Raw genomic sequence first — 22,246 nt, 5'->3', positions numbered from 1 at the left:
GTTTTCGTCAGCATTAGGCATTAACTTTCCCTAGTTGATTTTTGTCGTACAAGATGTTCGATATCTATCAAGCCATGATCTGATATATATATATTTATAGTTCGGAGTGAAGATACTACCAAAAAACAAAATTAAACATACAGACAAATAAATAATTAAATAAATAAATAAAATTAAAGCTTTGGTTTAGAATTGGGAAAGAAATTCTTGAAAACATAAATTATCTGAGGTGACGTACTTCCGAACTACACGGTGACATGCTCCATTGCAGGATCTAGGCGTACGAGTTCCGATGACGTATAGTTACTCGGAATATTTCGGCTATGATTCATGTTACATCATATAATGTAGTGGGCATATGGATGACAAAATAATGGGTATATTATGTTGCATCTTCCAGTTCAATAATTCATTAAACAACTTAACCATGTTTTCCTAATTTTAAAATTAATGTGAAAAAAATATACTATTAAAGTCCGATTTTGTAAGTCAATAGTTTCTAAAACCTGTATGTAAGTTTGTTATTACTTACCATCACACACTAATTAACCACAAGGAGTCCAGGAACCGTGTTTTACAAATAAATAAATAAATAAATAAATAAATAAATAACTAGTGAATAAACAATACAAATTTAATTTCTATTCTATGTTGATTTTGACCGCAATGCACTGACGCAGACGAAACATTTGTAGTGAGTGTAGCTCTGGAAAGTACGCTTCGCGAGGTTTTCGACGTGCACATCTTCAACCCATTCAACGGAGATGTGTCAGAGTTATACTGAAATGCATATATCCAGAGCTATAGTGGAGAAGCTCCTCCACTGTCTAAGATTGAGTGCAGCCCGTTATGATCCCGGATTATGCAGAGGAAGCAGAGATGTGCGCCCTCAAAGTCACGGCGTGAACTGGCTTTCTACATTTGTTTTTCTATGCTATAATTATGACGAGGTTTCTCCACGGGTTTCTTTGTACCATCATCGGATCAGTATAATATATCTATATGGGCAATGGATAGAATTTTTCAAAATAGTTCAAAAAGCCACAGTTTGATTGAACTGAGAGCTGATGCAGTGTATATTCATACAGGGGCAGATTGATGTCATAATTTTCGAACATCATTAGCAATATTTCACCTTCAAAATCATACTAATAATGATAAAAAACACAATGATATACCAAATTTAATTTAGAACTATCAGGCTCATAGTCGTAGTAAGAGCTGGGGTTATGAGAGAAAATAAAAGAATTCCTCGGTTTTAATTTTATATATTTTATTTTCACATTTGGTGAGTATTTACAATAGGTTTAGTGTTATTCTTTACTTCACTTAACACAGGCTAGCACAATTAAATGCATTTAATGGTCATCATATACTAAACACATTGATCAACATGGCACAACCCCATGACTTTGATGAGCATTGAAGGTGAAAGTGCCGCAGAAAAATCTGCAAGCATAAGTGTAAATATGGATGTCGAAGTACATTGTTTCAGTAGTTTGTGTTTGGTGCAATATTGATGAACCAATTTTTCACTCTGTTCTTTGAAAATTTACAGATTGCTTGATAAATTTTACATCCTATCACAAAATGTTAACTTATGATGACCACATGAGTGCTGGAATAAGTCTGCCAATTCAATATTATTTTTCAAAGTCTCACAAATATACCATGAAACTTGTTTCTGTTTCTGCTCAAGCCTTACTAAGTATTACAGGAAGCGCTCATTATTTTTGCATGTGTCTTTTTAATACAACATAAACTTCAAAATAAGAACTGATAGTGAAAACAATTGATTTCTGAAAACTAATTCTGCACTCAGTTTGAAATGACATGTCAAAAAATTAAAACCTTGTAAGCATACTGTTCAAAATTCCAGTCACTAGCGCAGGTTTATGTGTATTGATAATGTTTCATTATATACAAAAGTCACTCAAAGTGTCGTTGAAGTCGCAGGTTTCAGATAAATCCATCAAGTATGGCATCTCTGAATCAAAGACTTTTTTGGGTAAAAACTATTACATCCCAGGATCAGCATGGTGAAAATACTCCCAGATCATCTACAGACAAGCCTTGTGTCCATGTGTATAGTTTATCAGCTTCCTTTTCCCATTCTTCATCCTCTTCCGGTATTTCCTGGTTTTGACCCATACCACTGGGCACTGTCCTTTCCCTACGTACTGAAGGCAGGTTACTATCACCTCCCTGAGATGGAACAAGAAAAATTGTTATTTCTAAATAACAATGATCTTAAATGATGTAATAAGTATGCAAAAAACTATGGTGATGACATAAGTTATGCAAATTATTGTTATGATGTTACAATTATGCATACTAAGACTCCTTTGTCTATTTCCATTTCTATAGATCTTAACATTAATTTTATTTAGCAAGTTCAATTACAAGTTATGTGACAGTTTGAGAAGTGAATTATGCACAATTATGCATAATTATGAACAAAATGTTAGTAACAGACTATGAAAATTCCCAGTCACACTTTCTGCTTATTTTATCTTTTTTTCTTCAGTGATTGAATGTTTATCTTCTTCCTTCTTTCAAAATATTTGTTTTTTCAAATCATCCAAAAACTTTTCTCACCTGTTGTTCTTCCGTACCCATGGTGTATGCACGTCTCATTTTGTTAGCACGTTGTTTGGCTTGTACTGACCTCCGACCCGACTGACCTGTGTTACTTTGTCTGCTAGCCGCCCTTGACTTTGGTGTAGGAGCTGGTGTAATGGGAGGTGTCCTGGAAACGATAATATGTGGTTTGTCAATATATCAGAAAATCATTTATTGAGCTTGTGTGATATTGTGCGATCGTCCCTAAGTAAACAACAATAACAACAAAATACATGCATACCTAAGTTGTGATATTGCTCTAACATGAGCTAGTTGTATTTCCTGTGTAACAGGTCTGGTCATCAGAACTGGCATTTCTTCTCGTAGTCTGTCTGACGGTGTCCGACCAACTCTGATATAATCTACTATATCATACAGAATGGTTGTCCTGGGTAAATCTAAATCGTTATAAAAGAGAAAACAATAGAAAAGGTAAAAATACAACTACTGACATCAGACCATGGATGAGCGGAACCTGTTACCTGTAGTACTTGTTGCCTGTAAAATGAGGTCAGACACAGATTATGTTTTACTCATATAAATTTATGTTCAGTTTGTGAGCTGGATATCTAAAAAGAAATGTGGCTGGTTTTAGATTAGCCAGTAAGATACAACAGTCATGCCACGCTATCAGCTATCGGTAAGTTATGATATTTGTGCCAAGCAACCAGCTATGATGTGTTTTAGAAGCTGAACAACACAGCATATCTTACAGTCTAATTTTCTAGGAAATTCTTTGTTTTCTTTGATTTCTGGGCAAGATTTTGTAGTTGAATCCATGGCATTACTAAATAATAATAAATGCAATGTGTTAAAGGGGGACCCAACTCCATGAAAAGACTCTCAAGAACCCAGAGTTAATGAAAATGGCTAAATCGCTGGGCGGAATTCCCAGCACAAAAATTAAAAAAAAAAAAAATGGCTATATATCCTGGAGTGGTGTTCCCCTTTTAATAGCTTCATCAAGGCTGTGTCAACTCCTGGTTTAAAAAGTACATAAAATGTGGTAGCTATGAAATATATGCAAATTATACATCATCATGTCAGTATGATTCAATCAATTTATAATTTCATAGTTTCAATAAAGGGAAAACTGAATTGAAATTACTGACCTGTTAAGTCTAGTCTTCTCCACCTGTTGTCTTTGCCTCCTTGTGTTGCAGGAAGCTCATCTAAATTACTAAGATACTGCAAGGTAAGAATTATAATAATAATAATAATGAATTCTAATGAAGTCATGATGGTCGAAGAGTGGCCAGTTTACAATTCTAAGTTGACAGTTGAGTCTTGCCACGGCTGTTTGTTTCTGAATTACTAAATGCCTTGGGAAAGATTTGAACCATGATTGTGTCACAGTCTAACCCAGCTGATTATTGGGAACCTGTTAGGATAGAGATGGCTACGTAAAGGATTCAGTCTTATATGTATACAGAGGCAACAATGTCATTTGTCATTCAAGCCAGTGTGTTGTGTCAGAGAGCCTAGTCTCTGAGATATTATCATCAAGATACCACTATTGATGTAATCTAGTACATGCCATTATATGACAGAATCCAATGACGTGTGAGTGCAAGTGTTGCATTCTCTGGGTACTTGCATGATTGCTTACAGTGTTCTCTGCAGCCATGCTTTCATAAGTATAGTGAGTGAAAGTGCAGCAGAACACGCAGCAAGCATGAGTGCAAATACCCCAGAGTACCCAAACTGGCATTCACATGTAGCATGGGGTTCTGTTATCAATATTACAACAAACAACCGCACCTTCATTTGCATAAAACTTGCATGCAGGTATGTAATAATATTTTCAGTATTGTACTGCTGTGCAAATACCACTAGTATGTGTGTGTACTGGTGCAAGTATATATGTAATAATAACAGATTTAGTTTGTGTCTCTCTTACATTGTCAAAACCTATGACCACCACAGTCCTATTTGTTCAACCTACCTGCATATAATCTTTCATAGTTGTAATATCCACTTCATCTGTTATCTTCTTCATTTCATACTGACATGCATCTGTTATCATTTGGTCATAGAAATTCCTATGACCCATCAATCTACAAGCATCCTCTGCAGCCTGGAACAACATGAATAACATAAGTCAATTTTCAAAACAGTAGTGCCAATGGTTATGTAGCACTTGTGTATACATTAAGTAAGGATTGAAACTGATGTAAATGTAGAAGGGTTCAATTTGATTGGTGGGACATCATTACACCGATGTGGGTTGATTGGTACATTTACTACTGTTATGTAAGTTGTTGACATACACAAAGACAGACAGACAGACAGACAGACAGACAGACAGACAGACAGACAGACAGACAGGCAGACAATCTGACAAACAGACAGAGTCTGACAGACACAGCCAGCCAGATAGACAGAGTCTGACAGACAGACAGACAGACAGACAGACAGACAGACAGACAGACACTGAGACAGACAGACATACACTTACCTCTGAGGCTGGTTTGATAACTTTCTTTCCACTCATATATTTAATACCTTGTCCACCACTGTGGATGAAAATCTTGAAAACTATATAAGGAGGAAATTCACTGCCACCAAATCTGAAATAGAACATATGATATGATGATAATTTAAATGTAAATCTTCAAATCAAATGTATGCATTCAAACAGAAAATATGGCATATGTACCCTGGCCATTCTATGTCACAACAACATCCATTTCTGTCATTAGTTCTGTAGTGCTTGAAATATCAGTCAAACTTATAAAATTGGCATTATGTTTCACACATTTTTCTTAAAACGAGCACAAGCAGAATGATATATCCGGGTATTAATCCCCCTCCCCATTTTTCTTCATTCAGCAAGGAAATACTCGTGGACACCATTTGTTTTTGACTCAAACTGAAAAAAAGGCCCCTTAAGTCACTTGTATTTTCCCCCAGGCTGAACGAAAACAAATATCAGAGAATAATGTCTAATTACCATGCATAGAGATTAGTATCTTCAGAATCAAGTACAAGTACTTCACCAGTCACAAAAGAAAGCAGTGACTGTTAATTTATGACTTACCTAAACTTGACTTTGACATTGACACTTGGGTCTTTCAATATTTGTGCTTCTGTAGGACAGACTTTTCTAAGAATTTCATGTGTAAGGGAATGTTCCTGCAGTGAAGAGAAAGTACAATGTCAGGTAAGACATATAATAAGCAATTAACAGAGAACAATACTGTAAATTTTTAAAATTTGTTAGGCTTGCTTGATGAATCTACTTACGGCTGCACATATGGCATGTTTTAGAAGACGGAACATCTGTCGATCTCTGTATGAACACCATGTTCTTTCAATTATTCGGACAGCCACAATTCGGTTCACACTACAAAAAAAAGAGAAAAAAGTGGAAGATTACAAAGCTGATATTTCTGGTTTATCATTGCACATTTTGTACCCAGATACCCAGATTTCACTGCATTTATTGTGTCTGGTTGCATACCACTATGGATGTATCAGTGAGTTCCATGATATCACCAAAGCCTAGTGTAGCTGCTAGACCCTTAGCCTGGATGCCAACATGGTTTCTAATTAAACCAATTTAGAGTACTTATCTCTAACAATACAGTACCCATGAGTGAATGTCTGAATCGTAACGATACCATATAGGAACTTGACTACTAGACCCTTGGGTATTTCTGCTAAGTGACCACAAGTCGCATAGTAAAAAAGGGAATTGTTGAGGACTTGCCCAAGAGCTGTACACCAGAGGTACATGAACTGTCATCCTCACTGCCCTCAGAATTTTTTTCAGTAACCATCAAAGTGCAGATCTGGGTCTTACTTAGCTTAGAATCCCGGCAAATGGGGATTTTGAATTTCCAGGTTAGGTCTTAGTACTTCAGAAACAATCTGATTAAAGAGACTGTATTTGCTTTGGGTTACTCTAATTCTCACCTATAGTATTTGTCCTTTGCATCTTCAATTGTATTCATTGTGTGATTAAAGTCCTTTCTTACAAAAGGAGGTAATCACCTGATGTATTCAATAGAAGTTAAAACCCCATTTCCTTTATTGTACTGAGAGACTGTGATTACACTTAATTAATCACATTGACAATCTGTTCTGAAAGTACTCTGAGATGAAATCCTTTACCTAATCAAAGTGTGAGTAGAATAGAACAGAATTTTGAAATAGAATATTTTGCATTCAGAAGCAACTAGAAAGTGCACTTGTACGGCTTCACTCATCACTAGGTCACTTGAAATCTACATTTGTTCTAAGTGTTCACATGTTTCGCCAATGGACACCTGGTGATGTTTGACAATAGGCTATATACCTTGCTGTAATTGGCATAAATTCCTTCTAGCTTAATAAGCATTAGTTGACCTGTGGATATAACAAAGTTTTGTAAATGCACCAGTAGGTGTTCAGAGTATCATGGAATCAAACAACATTCTACAACAAAGTATTCTAATGTATGTAAACATTGATACACTGCATTCCTGTCTAATGGAAGAAGACAACATACTATACATTTTTTTTTCTTTTTGCTGTTTGCTGTTTTAGTGGAGTAAAACATCTGATATGTTATCTCAATATCTACAGCTAAGAAGATACTTTGTACCATCGAAGAACAAAAACTGTACAGTGTAAGTCTGAATTTAGGTAAGTGAAAATACTTTATATAATACTTTTTTACCCTCTACACAAACCTCTGAGTGTATATAATGACCTTGTAAGATCCATACCTTACCTTACAGTATATATGCCAAATATTTCCTTATCAGTTGCTATTGTTTGTATTTTATAAAGTAAACAACTATAAAAGATTATGGTCTTCCAAATCAGCTCAGATTTGAGAACTCTCCTGATTTTTTCCTGATATACAGCTTCTGTATGGTGGATATTTGTTAGTCTGGACACCAATGTGGTATCAAATCAGCTCTAATCATCTCAAGACAGTAAATGAAGGACAGCACTAGACTAGATATCAGTAAGTTGTTGGACTTTAGTTATTCTCATGAGCATATACATAACTGTACTTATCAATTGTGTTTAGCAACCAAATTGATATGACAACCTTAATACATGGTGAAATGACCTAGTGTCTGTCATGTTGTGTCTCCAATCAAAGACTGCAAAACTACTACTAGTGAAAGAATACTGTAGATAAAATACAATACGTTTCAAGAGGTCCCCTGACGATAGCCAGTAGACATGTTTGTTGTCAGGTACTGTATGCCGTGATTTATTGGCCTTTGTGTTCAATCCTGTCAACTTCTGCCACATTTCCAGAAAACTGGGATAACTTTCTGACATTATTCCATTTGAGAGTCAACACCTACCGTTTTCCACTACTCGAAGTTCTGTCTGCACCTTTCTCTATCTGGGTCTGGTGTGTTTTCAATGGGATCGGGACAGTTTTACGACTTTTCTCCATTCTTTAAAATTGTTGAATGCCCTATTAACCTTTGACACCAGCTTACGTAATCAACACGGGGACGACTAACACCGTCATTGGCGACTTTGACATGTCATTATCAACAAATACACGTGCAATGATATCATGTTCTATTTCTCAAGACACTAAAAACCGCGTTTCTGGCGATATAACGTTGCATTAAAATTTCCAAAAAAACCAAAACATACCTACTACTAGCCTACCATGATTTCACCTTTTATTTTACGAGAGAGGGATGTATAATTTAACAAATGTTTCTTAGCATTGTTGTTGTATTCTAACACACTACCTGGGCCACATGTGTATGTATGTGTATGTGGGGGGAGGGAGTCCTGGGGTGGGGGATATAGATACTTACTCTCTGTCACTCAGGCTCAAATCCAATGGTGGTGCTTTGATAGGTTGGAAGGCGTGCTCACTCGGAACTTTAACATTTATAGTTGATTTAGAACCGTGACTCTCGTGCACTGACATCTTGTTTGACTTGTTTCTACTTTGTGTTAACTATGGTTTTGACTTGGCAGACACGTTACATCATTCTTGTACGGTTATTACACTCACAGCATGTGTTGTAACTTATGCGACTGAGACCATAAAAGTACAGACTACGAGTTAGATGATCGATCGACAATAAAATCACCTATCCAGATGACGATAAGGCGGTATTTCTATGATCGATTTACCATGCTAGCTTTTCCATCACGTTGACATAATGGAGGTGTTCACGATCCAATAACAACGGCTTGGTATTCCCTCGATTTGATATTATGGATATAGTGATAGCAATGTTTTGATTGAAAATAGTTTCCAAAATGGCGAATGTTTTCCCACAATGCACCGTTCGTGACTAGGCTACGAAAAGCACCTCTAGCTTATGTACAAATACTTCGTACTCATGAATTTCGTGTTTCGTTGTGCTCTATACACCAACATTTCTCTTTCATTTGAATCTCTCTTATATTATTTAGACTGTCATAGTATATGAGAATCAATTTTATCTCATATTTTCTGAAGAGTGGGGAACAAACTCTACTTTCCTTTTTAAGGTCACTGTCAGGTCATTGGGGCGCGAAAAAGAACGGTCATTCTATGTGGTCTGCACTCTCGCGAGACTATACCGAGCTCAATGAGATTAAACAAATTCCTCTGGATTTGAAGTGACGAAGCTCGTACAGTCCTTCTCGAAGTAAGACAGACAACCACATTTCAGAGAAGATATCGAATTTTAGGAGCATTTTAGCAACCAAAACTGGTGAGGACCCTCGAAGACGTATGAAGACCATTGATTGTCGGTAAAATGAGGTTGAAGACAACATTGGCAAAGGAACCAAAACATATCCTTTTATTTTGAGTGCATGACAGATGTAGTAGTAACATCTTGTGTTGTGCATGTATGGTACTCTAGTTATTTCAAATTTTGACGAGAAAAATACAATTTCTTGTTTATAGTGTTGTATTATCATTTCAATGGGACGTTACCGCAGATTATTTCATCATGTGTATACTGTATCAGAACTCTCTCCAACGTCTAGCTATGTTAGAACCTACTAGTAAAGAGTTCAATCTCAGCATGGAAGTATCACTCACAGTCAGTGGGTGAGACTTCCATGATCTCAGCTACATGCAGATTGATAGACTGTGTATGATCTCTGATATAGATACAGAACATAAAACTCTGCTGAGAAAGCCCACGTTTACGTCTTGATTCATACCATGACATGATGTGTAGAAAAAAATTCAAAGAAAGAAAAACCCAATAGAATTGTCAAATTATAAGAAGTTTTGGCTAAAATCCATCTAAGAATCTAGGTTGATACTGGTGCAGTACAACTATTCCTGTTATTATCTTCAGAAAGTGCTGCTAAATTTTTGATTTATGATTAAAAGTTTTTAACAAAAGGAGGAACAAGATTTCAATTAATTTGTCAAATGTTACATCAGATCATAGACCCTACACGAAAGGATCAGATTGACTGAGAGGGTACTTACACCATGGAGGTCCTTCCTACCTCCATGCTCACACCATTTCTAATTGATAGCTATTTGCCTTAACTGATAAACACATTCTGAACTAGTCAGCTGTGTGTCATGGACCAAAGCTGATGAACTGTATTCCTGTGGTGATGACCATCAACTATTAAAATGGAATCTACTATCTGATGAAACCAAACAACTAGCTAAACTTCCCAATGAAGTCTATGCCACTGACATTCATAGCTTCCCAAAGGCTGCAGGTCCTAAAGGCAAACAGACACAGGGTGATGTCTTTGTACTTACATCCACTGATGGTAAGTAATGGGGTTTGTAATATTAAAAAGGCTCAGTAAAACTATGAATTTGGAGATGAGGACTTCAGATATTGAGATAAGTTAGATGCAGAAGCTATTTCTGTTGTCTGCTTGTATTTAAGGTACAATGCAACTCAACAATCACTTGCCTTTAAAATCAAAGATTACTAAGTCTCTCCAAACTTTGCCATTTGGAAACTTGCTAATCAAAAAAAAAAATTGGGGTTCACTGTGTTGTTGTCAAGAAAATCAATGATCTTTTGTCTTCCCATAGAGTTAACACAGTCGCTGTGTGTGTGTGTGTGTGTGTGTGTGTGTGTGTGTGTGTGTGTGTGTGTGTGTGTGTGTGTGTGTGTGTTGGGGGGGGGGCATATAGATTCCCAAATGGCATAATTTTGATATCATTTTGAAAAATTTGTATGGTGACCCTTCATATTTTTTCCTTGATTTAAACTTAGAATGAGTTAGTATTTTCCAGAACAAAGTAACAGAAAACATTTAAACAGGTTTTTCCAACATACTCCTTTAGAGGTATAAGAGCGATAAGATTAGATAATACTTTATTTGTTCTGAGGGTAAACTTGATAAATTATATGCCTGCTAAACTTTCACATGCAGTATAATAAACAAAACAGTAGAAGCTCATAATCATTTGGTTTGTTTCCATTGCAGGTAAATTTCATTTAATATCAAAATCAGGGCGTGTTGAAAAAACTGTAGATGCCCATAAGGGAGCTGTGTTGTCAGGGCGATGGAGTTATGATGGTACTGCCATGGTAACAGCTGGAGAGGATGGTCAAGTGAAAATCTGGTCACGAGGAGGAATGTTGCGATCCACACTCGCACAAGCAGGTGAGTGAAATGTTAACACCAGCTAATGTGTTCAATTTGTTGAGGATCGGTGTACCGGTACATGTATGCCAAGATAGTCACCAAAGCATCAGGTGTAAATATGATCAGGAAACCACTATTGAAAGCAATATTAGGAATTTCTTCATATTTTCACTTAGGTATTTTAAAGCTGCTCCTGCTGCAATTGGAACATTTTTTAAAACTATTTTGTTAGACATAACGGCTTAATAATATTATAATACACCCTGAACAGTATTGAATCACATGTGGGTAAACATATTTGTGTAGCAGTACACACATAGTACAGTGTAATATATCCAATCAAATTTATTTTCAGGTCCACACCCAAAAATCAGCACCCCAATGAATCACGATTTCAACTTATTACAATACTAGTTATATATACAATGAGTAACACTGAAGTAAAACACTTTCTCAATGTGCTACACTCATTTATAGCATTCATATCAAGTGTAAAAGTATTCTGTTTCAATTGCTTTATTTACAATTGCAAGCCTAGGATGTGGCCTTTCTAATGTGGTCAATTAGCAAATGAAACAGTATACTTTTACACTTGATATGGATGCTATAAATGATTGTGGTACATACAGAAAACGCTTTACTTTGGTGTTATGGGTTGTAAAATAGGCCTCTAATTAATATGTACAATGTCTAATTATTGGTATTTTAACAATTTGCAGTGAATATATTGTTGGTTGTCTGATTGAAAATGATGCGTCAGTTACAGCAAGTGCAGCTTTAATTAAATATATTATGTATGAAAATTGATGTCATTTACATGATTATTATACTAACAGTAATTGTGTTTGTTTGTTTGTTTGTACAGCTACACCAGTATACTCAGTTGCCTGGGGACCAGATTCTGACCAAGTCCTGTACACAAACAGTAAACAACTGATTATTAAATCTATACAGGCAAATGCCAAACCACTTCAGGTATGTACATGGTAAACATCCTAAAGCACCTTCATCACTATTTTATCATTCTTTAACTTGGAGAATTATTGTTACTCTCTCCGATAATTACTGTATCAAGTTTGCTGAAAATTGTAGAAAAGTCATACCATAGTCATGAAAATGTTCATCAAAGTTCCACTTTTTGCATGGAGGAAAGAATAAGTTGAAAATTTTGTAGATGTTAATGAGCTGTAAGAGGATCATTACTACCAAATCAGAGAGACTATAGAGTTTTCACTTAGGTGTTTTACATCTCATACAATGTTTTTGTTAAGAATTACACATACAAAATACAGACACTGATAGCATGCACACACATGAAATGTTGCATTATATCACACTGTGAACACAACTAAACAGTTTTGTGTTTGAATCTTTTTGTGTTGATTTGTGTTCACAGTGAGGTAATATGTATCATTTTATTTGTGTAGCAGCTAGACCTCGGGCTTTCTTCTGAAAGATGCAATCAGGGCAAATGCTATCACCCTCACTAGCGACCTTTAGTCACCTTCACAGTGAGTAGATTAGCCTGAGGGGGTCTAGCAGCAAGACTAGCATTTTATATGCTTGCATGTTATCAATGTCTGTGTTTTGTTGTATGTAATTCATAAATAAAATGTTTGAGATGTAGAAAACATTGTATTGCCTAATTGAAGCTCTATAGTCACTCTGTTTTGGTGGTATCGTTTTTTAGGGGCATTGAATAAACGACTGAATGATTTAGTGAATAAACACACATGTGGATTTTCCTGTTCTGTATTTCAGTGGAAAGCTCATGAAGGAGTGATTCTGAAAGTAGATTGGAACCCAGTTAATAATCTGATCATATCTGGAGGAGAAGACTGTCGATATAAAGTATGGGATAGTTATGGTCGTCAGCTGTACAGCTCAGTGTCACATGACTACCCAATTATGTCTGTTTCATGGACCCCCGATGGTGAGCTGTTTGCTGTCGGTTCATTTAACACACTTAGGCTGTGTGATAAGTCTGGGGTAAGTTGGTATCTGAATAGATTTATTGATCATTTCATCAAGGGATTGTTGTTCAGTTTGACCTGAAAACTATCCTGTCGGTACTTTTACTAAGCCTCTCAATATCCCTCCAACCCACTGCCCCAAATGCCCCCCCCCCCCACCCCATTGTCCAAACCCGACCCCAACCATCTCAACCCCAGTATTTACATACAATATATGTATGAACATGTGAAAAAGGGAACATGCCCTGCAATTGTGATTGAAAAGATTGTCTTCTAATCCTTAGATCTGTTTTTTTTTGATAGATGTGTAAGTAAAAGTGATATCATTTATTGTGCTCTCATTGTACATAAAATATATTATTTTTCAGTGGTCATATGCCATGGAGAAACCCAACACAGGTAGTTTGTTTAACATTGCCTGGAGTAGTGACGGTACACAGATAGCAGGGGCATGTGGTAATGGACATGTTTTATTTGCACATGTTATTGAAAGGTGAGTTATACAATTTTCTACAGTCATACAATTCTCTCATTTTGCTCTCCAAAACTCTCTGTAGCAACGCTTCTGTAATTCTAGTTGTGAGAAAATCAATTTCAACAAGTTTCAGCAAATTCTGTCTTCTGTAATATGCGTTTGGTTTTCTCTAAATCTGAAATCTGAAGTGTGTCTGTAGAATGTAAGATACACTATGTCGCTCTGCCCTCACTGGCCTGCTCTAACAAAATCAATGAGAGGGGTTGACTGATGTGTGAGGGCGCCCTGTCATGGCATACCTTACAGATTAAGGTGTTCTGTTATTATCATTGCAGGAGACTAGAATGGAAGAATTATGAAGTCACCGTTGCATCTCATAAAACAGTAGAAGTTCGGGAAGTGTTGAATGATGCCAAGGAAAAACTAGAATTCAGAGACAGAATTATAAAAACTGCTTTAGCCTGGAATCACCTTGTAGTAGCTACATCATCACAGTGTTATGTCTACGGGTATGTGTGTCGTTAGACTATAATATACGTTGTGTTACTCCACCCTCAAAAGGTTGACCAATGTGTGAGGGCGCCCCGTCATGGCATACCTTACAGACTGAAAATGGGTGTGTGTGTCAATTCACAATATTACGTACAATAACAAACATTTTAGGGTCTGCTATAAATGAAAGAAACTCACCATAACATATTTTAAATTTGTTGTAAATGAGGAAAGAAAAGTGACATGTTTGTTTATTTATTGTACATACAATAACAAACATTTTACACATTTACCAATCGTTTGCAATGTATTGAGTTACAAACACAGACTTGATCAATGTTGTTTCACATTGATTTTTCAAGTAGGAAGCCATGATAAAATTGTTTTATAAATTCAAAATCCAAAATAAATACCCAATCCTCATCCATATGGACATTTTACATTTTGATTTGGTCAACTTCTATAAAATCACATTTCATAATAACATAGTTTAATTAGTTAAATTTATATGAAATAATGATTTTAACTTTATATATAAACATTTTACATGTTCTTGTTTTTTTTAACCTGCAGTACCAAGAATTGGAACACACCTATGATATTTGATTTGAAAGAAGGAACTGTTACACTCATTGTCCCAGCTGAAAAGTAAGTAATAGTATGATTCACTTTAACTTCTAAGTTGGAGATGTCAAACAAGAAATGTTGTGTTTATCTTGTAGTTGGTAAACTCTTTAATATATCAATTCCTCTATGAAAATCCATGACAGCAATTGTATGTGTGGACGTGTGAATGTCTTGGGAATGCATGTGTTATTACAGAAAGTTGATATTTATGGTATACTCAATTTTGGACAGTACCTTAGTTTTGCTGCTAGACCCCTTGGGCTATTCTGTTCACTGTGAAGGTGAGCGAAGGTCGCTAGTGAGGGCGATAGCCCAAATGTCAGAAGAAAGCCCGAGGTCTAGCAGCTAGACTAACAATACATATGATCAGGCTGGGACATTTAGTTCATTACTCATACTGAAAAGCTGTTAAAGTTACTCTTCAATCATTACTCTTAATTATTCAAGATTAGGATGTCGAGGTACTAACGACAACCAAATGGCTGGCCAGCTCTGCCTTTAAAGAGTTAATGCATAGACCCTCCACCCAAAGGTGCAAATGTCAACACAAATGTCAGCGCATTTATACATGTCTACTTCATGTATTTGCCAACATTTCTGTGTTGGTAGGAATTACCCAAGTTTGGTCTATCATGCTATCTGTTGGATCTATGTGACTGTCTGACATTGATCGTACCAATTTATGTAGACGGTTTGATAATTGTAGTGGCATATTTTTTGACATCAATATACAGAACATTAATGTTAGGAACTATGTCTTTATATAGAGATGATTTGTTAGTAATAGACATTGTTTATTTTTTTGCAGACATTTTGCACTGGTTGATAATGCTGGAGTCCATGTGTATAGTTATGAGGTAAGTAAAACAACGAATATCTTGAATTTGTACACATCTTCACCAAGTTGTAAAATTTTCATCTTTTTCCTGCGCCTGTATTGTGTTTTTGTTAAGGGGTTTAGAACCCCGGTAACAGAATGGGTGAAATCGAATAAAAAGGGTACATGGATTGTATACTTATGCATATATTGGATCATAATTTTGTTTAGGAACCATGGCTGGGGAGCTTGGATAGATTTTACCAACTTCAAATGCCTGTATGTGAAAACACTACTTTTTATGTAGGATATTGCTCACCAAATTTATTATTTTTTTCTTTGTCCTAGGGTCGTCTTTTATGTTCACCCAAATTTGCTGGATTGAGAACTGACATCCTAAATGCCCAGTCACTATCATTAAGTAATGATACTGTAGCCATCAGAGACAAATCAGACGAAAAACTGGTTCATGTCTTTGACTCAGCCACAGGGAAAGCACTTGGAGATGGCAAACCTATTGCACATAAGGTAAAGCATTGTATTTTTCAATTTTTAGAAGTTTGTAATGTTATGTCTGGATCTGGATACATAATTGGCACAAAGGAAAATGTTAGTGACCTAAGGGGCCTTGTCACTGCAATTTGATGATGAGTGGTGACAAAATCCTTAGGTCATGGGTATTTTCGAGCTGAATGAAGAAAACTGTTGGGAGTTACATAATTGTACTTATGGAAGCATAACTTATAAAGAACCAAACTTGAAATATAATGGCGATTCTGAGCATTTCAAGTCTCACAGATCAATGATGTAGGTATGTGCTGTCCTGATGCATAACAACCAGAGTATAATTCCCATATTTTTTGTTCTAATGCATTTAATTTGGCTTGCGTGTGGAAAAAATGGTGATTAACCTAATAATAAAAGATGTATGTATAAAAGACAAGAACATAGGGTTTCAGAGCTTTTTCTAATGTTGTATTTGTTTTGTTAGTTTGAAGTGATGGAGATTGCCCTAGATCAGGTTGGACCAGCAGCTGAAAGACGACTTGCTATCGTGGATAAAAACAGAGACCTGTACTTGACTTCAGTCAGAATAGTTGGTAGAACACAACAGATTATCAAACTAGGTGAGAGTCTTTTAACGACATTAAATTTAAAGAGACATTTTGTTTAATTACAAATGTGGATGTTAAATTAGATAAAATGCGTTGTCACTGTCAATTATCAGTACCTGGGTTGGCATCGATTCAAACTTCGGATGAAGATATATATAGCAATTGTAAGGCATGAAATTGTTAACACTCCATATGTACCATCATTTTCAAAAGTAGTCTTGGTAAATTATGTCTAGAAATCAATAGACCTATTTGCAGCTGCCAACATAGATACTGCAAAGCATACTGCAATCTGTAAGATACACCATGTCACGTCATGCCTCTCTTATCAGCCAATACTTCTTGAACAACATGACGAATTTGACAGTCTAACCACGTAGCTCTTTGTGTGACCATCTGTTTCTTTGCCCATTGCAGGTACAATGATAGGAAGTCTTAGTTGGAATGACACAACTAATATCCTAGCTGCATTACAGGATGGTAAACTAACTGTCTGGTACTATCCCAATGCTGTCTATGTAGACAAAGATTTGCTACCAAAGACTATCCTGGAGAAAGATGCAAGGTAATTATGACAACAGTTCAGTCTTTATATTTACAGGCACATTCACCTATACATGTAGATGTGTTTGTGATACAGTTCAAAGCATGAAGTACCTCTCTAGCACTAATATCAAAATGATCAGTGCTGTGGGCACCATAATTTGGCTGTCTTTCCGATTATGTGTGTGCATGAGTATGTAGCATGTAAGTGTGTGCATGTGCATGTGCATGTGTGCGTGTGTGCGTGTGTGTGCGAGTCTGGTATATACGCCTCTGTGTTTGAGTCTGTGCATGTATGTACCTCTGTGTTTGTCTGCGGAAGGCAAGAATTGAGATAAATATTAAAAGTTAATAAATGTCTATTTGATTCTTTATTACAGTGAATTTGGTAAAAATCCACATCTTGTCAGTTTCCTTGGTAACCATATCACCATCCACAGAGCTGATGGTTCCATTGTTAGTACAGGAATCACTCCGTACCCTTCAATGCTACAAGAACTGGTTGGTGGCGCTAGATGGGAAGATGCTGTCAGACTCTGCAGATTTGTCAAGGTGAGGTGAATTTTGAACTCAGTAGCATGCCATGTGATGTCATGTGACATTAAAAATGATGGAATTCACCATCAGTTTCTTATTTATGAAATTAATGTCAGAATTAACGAATATCAGATTAGAATTAAAATTTGGTGTGAAAAATAGCTGTCTGGCAGAACCATAAAAAATGTAAGATAGTTGTATTTGAAGACAGTGGGATTGAAACATTCGGTTGGCATGTCAATAATCACTTTTGGTAATTTACGCTACTTATTTTTGTCTAATTATGCTTAGAAACTTTTTTTTTTTTGGCATAAATACTTGAAAATTAGGGATACTATCCTCCCTTTCTTGAAAAAAAATTGATGCTCCAATTTTCCATGACTTTTGTGGTCTAAAACAAATAACTGCTGATCTCTGCTAATTTCAAACCCCTTTGAAATCCATGTGTGTTATTCAGTGTATTTCTGTATCGCAGGACAATGCACTCTGGGCATGTCTAGCCTGTATGGCAGCCTATGCCAAGGATCTCTCCACTGCTGAAGTAGCCTATGCAGCTATTGACGAGGTATGTGTTGTGTAGTTAATTCGGTCTCTGTACATACAGTTCAGAAATAATCGTGAATAAAATCCAAGGATGACGTTGTTGTTAGAGACTTGTCAATATTTTATAATACCCACCAGATTATGTACTAAATTTATTAGAAAATGTTTACCTAGTGATTACCCCTTGATTTTTCTTTGTTTCTAAAATCATGGTGAAAATCCCAAGTGGTGTTGTGTAATCCATGTATGGTGTGTGTGTGTGTGTATACCAAAATCATATTACTCTGGTAATTAAGGTTTACTACGATAGACAAAACTATTGTCACAACATATTGATACAACAGTGATAAGCTATTCAATGGATGTTGGTTTAATTATAGTCTCAGTAGGGCAGCTCTCTGTAAGATAGTTTCATAAACTTGCAGTGTACTGTTTTGGGACTTCCAATGTTTACACTATTTTGATCACAGGGTGATTAGATTCACACATCAGAGACACTGCTACCACACTTGTGTAACTACCACATCACACAATAGTTTTGGTTTGCATCTAATAACCAAAGCCTCGATTCCTAGAATCATATTTTCAAAGTTCTGATCATTTTATTTTGATGTGTGTTGTAAACTTACAGGCTGACAAGGTGGAGTTCATTATACATATAAAGGAGATTCCATCCAAAGAAGCACGGAAGGCAGAGATGGCATTATTCACTGGAAATGCACAAGATGCTGAAGCTATACTTTTACAGGCTGGTCTTATATTTAGAGCTATCATGACTAACGTTGAACTCTACAACTGGGATAGGTAAGTGTTATTAACAAAATGAATGTTGCATAACCAAATTGATGACTTATTGTCGATAATGCAAAGGGGCAAATTTTCCAGTAGTATATCAAGATTTTGTCTCCATATATATACAAATATGAGAATTACTGTATGTAGATCAGTCTTGTGCCTAATAAAGCCCTCATAAATCACTTTATAGCGTAATGGTTAATGGTTTAGTACTAGGTCTAATGATGGAAATATACTGCATTGAGACTCTGTCAAGGTATAGATGAATTTATTTTTAGACAAACTTTACCAAAGAACAGGTGTGACAGCACATGTTGATGGACTGTCATCATGATGGTTAACAAACTTTTTGCTTCATTTCATGAAATCTTTTATTTCGCTGATAACTGGAATATGGTGTATTATTACTAAAACAACTTGGGTTTGTACTATTTGTAGAATTACTCATCTTGTTGTTAAAAAATTATGATTGCATTGCTGTGCATGTAAATGTTCATATGGTAATTATGATCAATAGTAAATCAGTACAAACAGGGCTTAAATCTGTGATTTAGTTTCACACCACAGCTGGCGTCTTTTTCAAAAAGTTTGAAATGAGAAATAATCATGATTACAGTCCATATAACTAAACCATTTTATTTGAACATTTCATATAACTAAACTATTTTATTTATACATTTCTAGAGCATTGGATTTAGCTGTCAAACACAAGACCCATGTAGACACAGTTTTAGCATTCCGAAAGAAGTTCCTGGACGACTTTGAAAAGAAGGAAACCAACAAGAAATTCCTGCAGTATGCTGAAGGAGTAAGTATTATGTACATTTTGGATTTATGTAAAATTTCAGCATATTCTTGAAATACATCGAATACTTCAAGCAGTTTGAGGTCTTTGATGAAGCTGGTAGTTTGCCTCTTGAATTAATAACTTTTCTGTGATCAAAATTTGTCTGTGAAATGAAGCTGAAGTCTGACATGACAACACTGTCTGTCAACACATGTGCTGCCATATCCAAGACTTTTGTGCACCTGTTCTAAAATGATTTGAGAAATTTGGTTTCTGTACTCATTTCATTAATCAACACTGAGCGAGAACAGGGAGTAATATGAGGATTGTATAAGAACACAGCTGCTCAACAAATCATACTGGCAGAAAATCTTGTTTTTTAAGAAAATATAAACTTGAATTCACGATACTTTGTCATAGTACCTCTCTTTGCCAGTTAAGTGAATTAACAGGGCACTTTTTAGGGCTAATGTAACTTATTTTGTCATTGGTGAAAAGAAGCGTTAGTCTCTGAAGTGTTCTGTTAAATCTATTAAACCTTTACAGAGCTGTACTATAACTGTCAGATATCAATTAGTTGTAACCATACCAAACTATAGGTCCAAATATAGTTACTGTAGTCACATTCTTAGTGGCACTATGTAATAACTGGTTTCTATTACCATCAACAGATCCAAATAGAATGGGAGAAAATCAATGCCAAGATTGAATCTGAATACCAGAATGAACGTGAAAAACCAAGTGTCAAGTCATCACGGAAGTAAAATGACAGTGATATAGACAGAACTCTTTGTACAGAATATATGAATGCCGTCCTACCTACAACATAACATGAGATAGCTGAATCACCATACTAAACAATGAAGACTGTACCATATTTGATGATAAACGGGGAGTGGGGGGTTCATTGTGTAAGATGTATCAGACTGATAGACATGTCTTTTTCAAGAATATCTTTATTATCAGAACTTTAGTTGAAGTAAAACTAAAAGACTTAATTTTGTAAAATATCATAAAATGTCAAATATAAGAGAACTTTCACTACTTTTACAAACAAGAAATGTAAATTTTGTTTTTAAGATTACAAAAGTGTTACGCTGGGTATTTCTTTGTACTTAATAGCATGTATATGATTAGCAGTATCTCTTCTGCTCAAAAATATCCAAGTACTACAGTAACCATAGAAATTGTCAAGCATCATTTGCAGTCATGTGCAATTGTATCATTTAAAATACATGAAAATCAAAACTTCAGAGACAAGCTTCTTGTATATACAACTTTGAAATCAAGGTATATGCAAACTAAGGTAGACACAAACTAAAACTATTGTTGTGACATGCAGTGTGAATAGACATTGCTGTGATTACACTCACAGTAGGGTGGTGTCTCTGATACAAGTTTTTCTCAACCCACCATGTTGAATGTTGCATCATGGGAAATATGATAATAAATACTAATCAATTAGTATTAGTTGATACAATGTTTGTAACCACAAATAATCAATTCATAGTCGCCCTGACCATTGTGGGAGGTTTATTTTATCGATAGCTCAAGATTAGATATGATAACCACAGATAATCCTGTAGTCTGAACATGCTCAGTCTGGATTGCAAGTTCCCTATTGGCCACACATTCAACCTCATTCAGTGTTTACACTATCTTGATTACTGGGTGATGTATATCCACATAACCAAGGCACTGCTATCACCCACTTGTGTAATCTACCAATTACACTCACAGTAGAGTGGCATGTCTCATAGCAAATTTTCCTAAAGTGGCCACACATTGGACCTCATTCAGTGTTTACAATATCTTGATTATATCTAGATAACCAAGGCACAGCTATTACCCACTTGTCTACTGTAGCCCATGTAACAACAATAGTTTGTTTATCTCCATTTGCCGATAGCTTGATTTCCATAGTAGTAGTATTCTCAACACACACAACAATACAAAGTACATGTAGTGTTACAATGTGTATTAGTTGTCAATAATTGTTATTTTAACTGTGCTCTTTGTGTAAATAAAATACCAACTATTTTGAATTGTGAATGAGTTGTACTGTGTATGGCTGGATATTTTCACATGCTATTAAACTCACATTCTAGGAATTTACCACCAAACTATAGGTCATCTACTAAAGTACAGACAAGACCACTTTGATAGGAAAGGTCTGGGCAGTATCATATCATGACATACGCAGAGACCTCTTGCATAAAGATCCCCACTCTAAAATTGTGAATCTGATGGTGAAATTCACTGCAATCCTATTCATGAATGCTCAGAAAAACAAAAGATTATATAGTTTCGCCACTAGGGGTGCTATTCCGAATCTGAACCTGACAACAATTTTAACCATGGTCAAATAGAAAG

At 35.8% G+C, this 22,246-nt stretch overlaps 2 protein-coding genes across 2 annotated transcripts; one reads left to right on the top strand and one right to left on the bottom strand.

Annotated features, from left to right (window-relative positions):
* Window positions 1-1,256: 1,256 nt before the first annotated feature.
* LOC144442386 (uncharacterized protein CXorf58-like) lies at window positions 1,257-8,845 on the bottom strand. The gene is made up of 9 exons (XM_078131720.1): window positions 8,406-8,845; window positions 5,869-5,968; window positions 5,663-5,757; window positions 5,081-5,192; window positions 4,568-4,699; window positions 3,735-3,810; window positions 2,864-3,020; window positions 2,599-2,749; window positions 1,257-2,205 (listed from the first exon to the last, which is right to left on the bottom strand). The coding sequence occupies exons 1-9, from the start codon at window positions 8,519-8,521 to the stop codon at window positions 2,032-2,034; spliced, it is 1,113 nt and encodes a 370-aa protein (XP_077987846.1). The 5' UTR covers window positions 8,522-8,845; the 3' UTR covers window positions 1,257-2,031.
* Window positions 8,846-9,183: 338 nt separating this feature from the next.
* On the top strand, window positions 9,184-21,903 carry LOC144442191 (intraflagellar transport protein 80 homolog). The gene is made up of 17 exons (XM_078131469.1): window positions 9,184-9,381; window positions 10,111-10,335; window positions 11,008-11,187; window positions 12,035-12,144; window positions 12,931-13,158; window positions 13,511-13,635; window positions 13,953-14,126; window positions 14,683-14,757; window positions 15,545-15,593; window positions 15,902-16,081; window positions 16,545-16,680; window positions 17,086-17,233; window positions 17,592-17,763; window positions 18,224-18,313; window positions 18,923-19,095; window positions 19,771-19,894; window positions 20,545-21,903. The coding sequence occupies exons 1-17, from the start codon at window positions 9,345-9,347 to the stop codon at window positions 20,635-20,637; spliced, it is 2,319 nt and encodes a 772-aa protein (XP_077987595.1). The 5' UTR covers window positions 9,184-9,344; the 3' UTR covers window positions 20,638-21,903.
* Window positions 21,904-22,246: the final 343 nt, after the last annotated feature.

Source organism: Glandiceps talaboti, chromosome 11 (assembly GCF_964340395.1).
Source record: "Glandiceps talaboti chromosome 11, keGlaTala1.1, whole genome shotgun sequence".
Lineage (NCBI taxonomy): Eukaryota > Metazoa > Hemichordata > Enteropneusta > Spengelidae > Glandiceps > Glandiceps talaboti.
This window is presented reverse-complemented; position numbering and strand designations above follow the sequence as displayed.

Coding starts and splice junctions, on each gene's coding strand:
- LOC144442191 (XM_078131469.1), top strand. CDS start 9,345: ATGAGGTTGAAGACAACATTGGCAAAGGAACCAAAAC. Junction 17,234..17,591: donor ATCCTGGAGAAAGATGCAAG/GTAATTATGACA, acceptor TCTTTATTACAG/TGAATTTGGTAAAAATCCAC. Junction 19,096..19,770: donor GAACTCTACAACTGGGATAG/GTAAGTGTTATT, acceptor ATACATTTCTAG/AGCATTGGATTTAGCTGTCA.
- LOC144442386 (XM_078131720.1), bottom strand. CDS start 8,521: ATGTCAGTGCACGAGAGTCACGGTTCTAAATCAACTATAAATGTTAAA. Junction 5,193..5,662: donor AATGTCAAAGTCAAGTTTAG/GTAAGTCATAAA, acceptor GTTCTATTTCAG/ATTTGGTGGCAGTGAATTTC. Junction 3,811..4,567: donor CTATGAAAGATTATATGCAG/GTAGGTTGAACA, acceptor CTTACCTTGCAG/TATCTTAGTAATTTAGATGA.